The sequence below is a fragment of the Vanessa atalanta genome, chromosome 10, assembly GCF_905147765.1.
Source record: "Vanessa atalanta chromosome 10, ilVanAtal1.2, whole genome shotgun sequence".
NCBI lineage: Eukaryota > Metazoa > Arthropoda > Insecta > Lepidoptera > Nymphalidae > Vanessa > Vanessa atalanta.
The window spans coordinates 7602451-7609381 of record NC_061880.1 but is presented as its reverse complement, the minus strand read 5'-3'; the positions used below and the strand labels follow the sequence as shown (position 1 = coordinate 7609381).

Below are 6931 nucleotides of genomic sequence, written 5' to 3'. Positions count from 1 at the left end.
TATGTTTAATACATTTGGTTTGGTTATTAAGATAGTGGTTTTGTAATAGTGGGGTAGCTAGGTGGGCAAGGGCCCCGGTACATAGAATAAGAACGGGCCCTCACCCCCTCTTTCCACCCCTCTTTGACTTGTACTGCCCTTCAAAATTATAGATAGGAATAAGAATAGGATGCAGGTTACAAAGAGTTGAACTATCATTAGTAGGCTAAATCCATACGTCATATCATTCAAAGCTCTTATCAAAGCTTAGGTTAGAAGACATCTCAAAAGAGACGGTTCTGGTTGTATTGTCGGGCTGTCGATGAGCGCCCAATCCCGGCCGCTATCCCACTACTGCCCGATACCGGGACTTTTGGCTGCTGGGTTTCCTTTCTGGCCCGGTGCGCCCCTCCTTAATAAACCTGCACCCTTTGGATTCCTCCAAGGGGTCCATATTAATACCGGACTTAGTGTGGACGTCCAGTCAATATGGGCCACACAACGCCAGGAATCCCGACCTCAAACCATCCTCCGGCCCGGATCTCCGAGTAGCCGGATTACAGGAGACGCCACACTCCCAGTCGCACTGCACCACCTGGCCCTGCGATAGCCACGCAAAAGCAACCTTTGTAAATACAACTAAGATGTTTAGAGCTTTGAAAATGACTAGAATATCCAAATTCGAGTAAAATCAAATCAAAAATTGCACTTATTAATATAACATTTGACTAAGAATAATAAAGCTTTGTTTATTTAAATTTTTATTATTCCTCAATAAAAAATGTACATACATAATTTGAAATTAACATAAATTAAATGGAAATTAGAATAATAAGAAATCGAGTCGAAAAAATATATATAGTTATATTACAAGCAAAAAATATCACTGTTATTAAGAAGCTTTCTACAGACTCCTCCATTTTCTCCACTTATGTTTATCTATTGCTATATGTATTCAGTCATTTCCCACTGTTTTGAGTATTTCTTCAAGCCGCCTTTCTATTGGCCTATCTTTTTTTCTCTTACCTGATGTCCTTTTCTAAGTGGTTATCTTATTTGGCCACCTATAATCGTTCATATACGTGCGTGGCCACCCCTTATCCATTTTAGTGTTGTAGAGCATCTAAAATTTTATTTGTATTTCTCACATATACATTTGTCCTTTTATGTTTCAAGTTTACATTTCGAGTGCTCCGCTCTCGGCTTTTTAAGTGGTTTATATCTTATTACTAGTGTGTCTGTTGAATGTTTGTGATGCATAAGAAAGAGAAGGTAATATACAAAAGTCCAGGACTTATTGCTTCTCTTTGACTTAAAAACATTTCTAAGACTCAAAATTAGTTCCAGGACATGTTCACTCGTTTGGTCAGTTCATCTCAGTGTCTAGATCTTTTGAAAGATATTTGCTTTCCTTGAAATATGTACTCTTCAACCTAGTCCAAAAGACCGTTTTCGACGCTCATGGAGATTTTTCGCTTGTTATTGTTTTTTTGTTGTTTTCGCCATAGCTTCTAGTTTTGGTGCATTTTCTGGAAAGAGTACAATATCGTCTGTGAATAAAATTACCTTTTATGTAAATGTCTTAGTTTTCCCATTTCAAATTCTTCATAATGCTTTGCAGTACAGTTATAAATATTCTGCCGTACGCCTATACTAATATCAAATTCAGGCCCTTTTCCTCACGCGTTTCACTTTATTTCCCATATTTACATATTTCAAATTTATAACAAATAATATAATAAAAAAACAAATGCATAATTACTACTACACTATTTTAACTTAATATATTTATTTACAAGAAAGAACAATATTTATTATAATAAAACATGAAACAATGAATTTACAATTAAAATTACAAAAAATATTTCGTAACGTAATGAATGATGCGGCGAAAAGATCGACACGTCTGTATAGCACCAGGCCTCGGCCGGCAATGTCTGTACAGTGTACACGGCGTTTACGCACACATGCGTACGCATTTTGTTCGAAAATAAGAATATCTGATTTTAAAAAAATCTATTGATTTTACTAAAAAAGTGACACGGTGATAAAGATTGCTGGTAGAATAATCTGACAAAAACCAGAATTATTGAATGTATATAAGTATAGTTATTATTATTTACAAGATTTTTTTAGAGGTAACTTTGGGATATTTTCTATCGTACCAAATTAATTCGATCATGTTTTCAAAATAACAAATAACTAGCATGTATCCTGAAGATTATCATATTTTTTTTTCATTTGCTTTACTGGATCATATACTTTTTTGCATTATAAAACTTGCATTTAGCTCATATAGTCCCTCATATATTTAAGGAAGGAGTACGCTCTTTTCTTGAAGGTTCCCAAGTCGTATCGGTTCGGAAAAACCGCCGGCGAAAGCTGGTTCCACAGGGTGGTTGTGCGAGGCAGAAAACGTCTTAAAAATCGCGCTGTTGTGGATTTTCGGACATCGAAGTGGACATGAATATGTTGCACACACTTGTGTAATTACATACCATATCTTGCGCCGTTAACTAGTTTCCCTTGAGAATGGCGTCCACGGCCAAAATCTACCAGGAAGACAACATCACAGTAAATTTAAGTAAATAATAAAAATATGTATATTTATTTTTTAAATAATATCAACTATTATTATGTATTTACCGGAAGGTATTACCTAATGATCAGATTTTATTTTATTTATTGAATATAGTATCCATTAAATACTTAAAGATAAAAAGTATCTTGGTAATTTACTATACGTCGCCGATATATATTTGCATTAAGCTGTAGGTATTGGAAATTGGAATTTGTTTTTTTTTTTATAGCTTTTTGAATAGCCGTATGCAGAACTTAAGGGGGATTTTTTGTGTGTCATGGAGTTTTTATTTGCTGTATTGTTTAATGGTCATATTGGCCTTTAAAGGGGAATGCCTGAGGGGGCGAGCGCCAGACTCCGCCTTGAAATTTGAACCATCTTCAGCTCCGAATGGCGTCTATATATCTCCTATGAGTTCAATGCTTGCATAATTCGTTTCATATAACGTTAAGGTACATAATTAATAGTTTCTTAAGGCTCTTAAGTAAAGCCGATTGTTTAAAATTATCTCAAAACTCCTAAACACCTTATTTTCTATTTACCTAAGTGAAAGATTGAAAGGTGAAAGGTTTGTATATTTTAAAGGATATTTATTCATTAACGTTAGTATAAATATACTTATAAATAGTATATTTAAACTAATCTTGTCTTTTTTTATTCTTAATCGATATTAATAATAATAATGATTATGAATATTCACTTTAATCTATGTGATTAAACATACCTTGAAACATCTTAACCTATCATTAAAAAAATAACAATACCCTTATTAACTCCATTGGTGATAGAAGGGTTGGTTCATCCTGTACCCAGAAGTTCGGCATTGCCATTCAACGGGAAAATGCAAATAATTTGTACAGTAATTTCTCTTTGTATATAATTAATGTCAATAATTTTAATTAATTTATAATTATTAATTATGTAAATAAATATAATTTACAACGTATTATTTATAGACTATATTATACTCACATAATATTACGGTTTTTATTATTTTATTTATTTCTAAATTATAAATATCAAGAACACTTACCATGTACTTAGAAAAACGATAAAGACTTTTTAACATGCATTGTATGTATATGAATAACAAGCTGAGCACAAATGAATTAAGGCCCCGGAACAACAGAAGGGAGAAGACCCTAATTTTTATTTTACAAATTAATTTAAACATTTTCATTATTGTCAGTCAGGTCAATAATATGTTAACTCATTGTATCTGTAACTTTTAGAACAGTATTTAATAATATTATTATAATTTTACAATATAAACTAGATATTTAAGGATTGCCCTAGGGCAGTTGCCCTGATTGCCCCCTTAATCCGGTCCTGATAATAAGAAATACACAATATTAACACATACCATCACGTAAGGTACTCGTATTTGTATATAAGCATTGCAATATGCAATTCCAAATACACGTACGGAGCTTACAACAACCAAGAGATGGCTCAGTTGTTGAAATACTTGAGACTTAACCTAAGATTGCAGGTTCAAACCCAGGCTAGCACCACTGAATTTTCATGTGCTTAATTCGTGTTTATTATTCATCTCGTGCTTGGCGGTAAAGAAAAATATCGTCAGGAAACTTGCATGTGTGTGGATAAAATCTGCTACATGGGTATTCACCAACCCGCGTTGGAGCTACGTGGTGGAATATGTTCCAAATTTTCGTCTTAAGAGTAGAAGTTGTCTAAAGTAAAGTGAGGCATTTACAGACTGTTACTTAAGGTAATTTTACTGAATTGTTATAGTCCCGAAAATATATTTTATAAAAAAAAAGAAAAGAAATTAACTAATTGTATCGTATATTTTGGCATGATCTGATATTTTTAGTTTTGTAATCACGTTATTCGTAAGTGTTAAAAATTATGATTATATAAACCTCACCAAAAATATAGCAAGGTGATATGGCGGACATAACTTGTAATTACGAATGAAATATACTTTATCGTACACCACAAACAAAAATAAAGAAAGCTTAGGATTAAACAAGAAATTAAATAAAAAATAAAACAAAATTAGCAATAATGCTCAAAAAAAAAAACAAAATATATAAACAATTATTTCATGTGTTGTATATTATTTTTTAAATAATTATATTAAAAACAAAATAAAAAATAGTGTATGTACCTGGCGGATTTCCATGCTTTAAAGAATCTTTTAAAATTATGTTTCATATCATTTATAATGTTACATGTTATTCACTACACAGAATATATAAATTCTTAATTTGTGTATTATACAACTATCGCTATTTAAATTGTATTGTAACCTATTAAAATAATCCGGAATTATCGTGATCAAATGCTAGAATTCCTATTGTCATGATTCTCTTTTTTTCTTTGATTACAAGGAGAACTGTTACATTATATTTTAAAGCAACGTAATATATAATTCAGCTTACGTCATAGGAAATTTATATGTGTACTAGCTACCCGTTACCCGCCCGCTTCGCTGGGCATTAAGGAGAATAGGGGAGGAATTCAAAAATGAATAGCTAGATTGCTCATAGTTTCATATTGATAAGACGATAGACATAAGACCAAAAAAATATGAAAAAAAATTATGTATATCACGTATATTTTTGTTTGGGGGCACTACTAACTATCAATTTACCAACCTATCATCATAAAACTTTTGACTCACCACAAATAATTTAATTAATGCGGATTTTTTAATCTACTAAAAATCCTGAGGATTACCTCAATATTGTATCTGAAAACTATCTGATATTAATCACCCGATATGACAATGTTAAGATGAATTTGTGTGATAAAGAGAAGGATGAATGTCATAATTACTAATGCTAAATATAAATGCGGACTATATGATTATAAGGCAAGAAGAAGACCGACAGTAAGATGAAACAAAATATTTAGGAGCAACTGATGATTTTAGTAGAAAGAGAGAGATGAACAAAAATGAATAATAAATGGTAACCCCATATATATGAAACAGAATGATGATGATGAGTTATAATTATGATACTTTTATTTAGTCCAGCGAATATCTTACTCGGAGCAAAAAAAATGATTTAATATATTAAAATATGTACAGTTTTGCTGGAAACTATTGATTTATCAAAATTTATTTGACATAATATTGTAATTTCTTAATCAATAATAATTTCAAATAGTCGCCTCTAAACACGGGTAAGTCTTTACTTTATTTAAAGCATGTAAGAACAAAATAAAATAGTTATTAAATGCATCTAGGTTTTAAATTTAAAGCAGCTGCCGCCCAAAGCCCATACTCAAGCTCCGCCCATTCGTTTCAATATACGAACGCGGGAAAGAGCTTTTGTCTTGCGGCCGACAGCTTTCAGCGCTTACGAACTACGAAGTTATGAACTTACGGTTACGTATTACGTTTAGTCGCGCTAGGAACGTCGCGCGAGGTGTACGTGTGTTGGGCTCATTGTGATCGCTTTCGCGTCTTTGTAATTCAATGTTTACGCGAACGTGAAAGTTACGGATAAATATAAAAAAACTTTTTAATTGTAAAAATAAATTCTATGCAATATATACAGTGTAAATAGTGAACTTTATTTAAGAAAATATGGACAAAAACACAACGAATCCGCCGTCTCCTTCGAAGACCAAAGTGAAGAAGGAGAATGAAGAGGAAATTAAGGTAAGGATAGATGTAATAGTAAGTTAAATATTATACATGGCATTGACGCTAATTTCCGTATGAGCATCGTCGTGTTTCAGCATCGTTTCGTTGGCAAGCGGCCTGTTTCATCTTGTCTCGAAACAGGAGACGCCGTGTCGTATTTATAAATTTGATCCGTTTACCGCCGATCCGCGAGGGTCCCTACAAAGGCTCAACTCGTGGAGCCACGCCGAATAAATTATTCAGTATACGATTACAATATTAATTACATTTTGCGATACACAATAAAATGCGTGTAATATCACGTTTTCGAGGCCTTTTCCAGCCATTAAAGTGTGTAACGCGATATCCGAAGCGCGCTCGGATCGCTGTAACCAGAGTCGTTGGATGTTTTGATAATAGATATAGGCAGCGGAGCTGTGTGAGTGTGTACGGATTGGTGGTACGATACATGTCTGCGTGCGGGGTAATTTTAGACGTTCCTTTGCTCAAAACGTAACACGAGACCGTCCCAGGCCACAAGCCGACGCTACAATTTATTGTTTTCATCTGATTATCGCATTCTGGCCTATGGTAATATCGCGTAATACAGCTGCGAATTGTAGTGTACATAATAAATAGTCGGCCGCCCCCGCTGATTCGCGCTTTTATTTTGGCACCACGGAAATAGTTTGACATGTCAATAACCCCATTTGCAGTGTCCACGCGAAGATGACGTCACGGGACAGGGTAATTTGTGTAAGAAAGTGAGG

General features: G+C 33.5%; 1 protein-coding gene across 1 annotated transcript in view; it reads left to right on the top strand.

Moving 5' to 3' along the window:
* The first annotated feature begins 5951 nt into the window (after positions 1-5951).
* LOC125066842 (sine oculis-binding protein homolog) overlaps positions 5952-6931 on the top strand; it is a 30378-nt gene continuing 29398 nt past the window's right edge. The window contains exon 1 of the mRNA XM_047675129.1: positions 5952-6197. Coding sequence (XP_047531085.1) covers positions 6123-6197 — 75 coding nt within the window. The 5' untranslated portion in view covers positions 5952-6122. The remainder of the gene's footprint in view (positions 6198-6931) is intronic.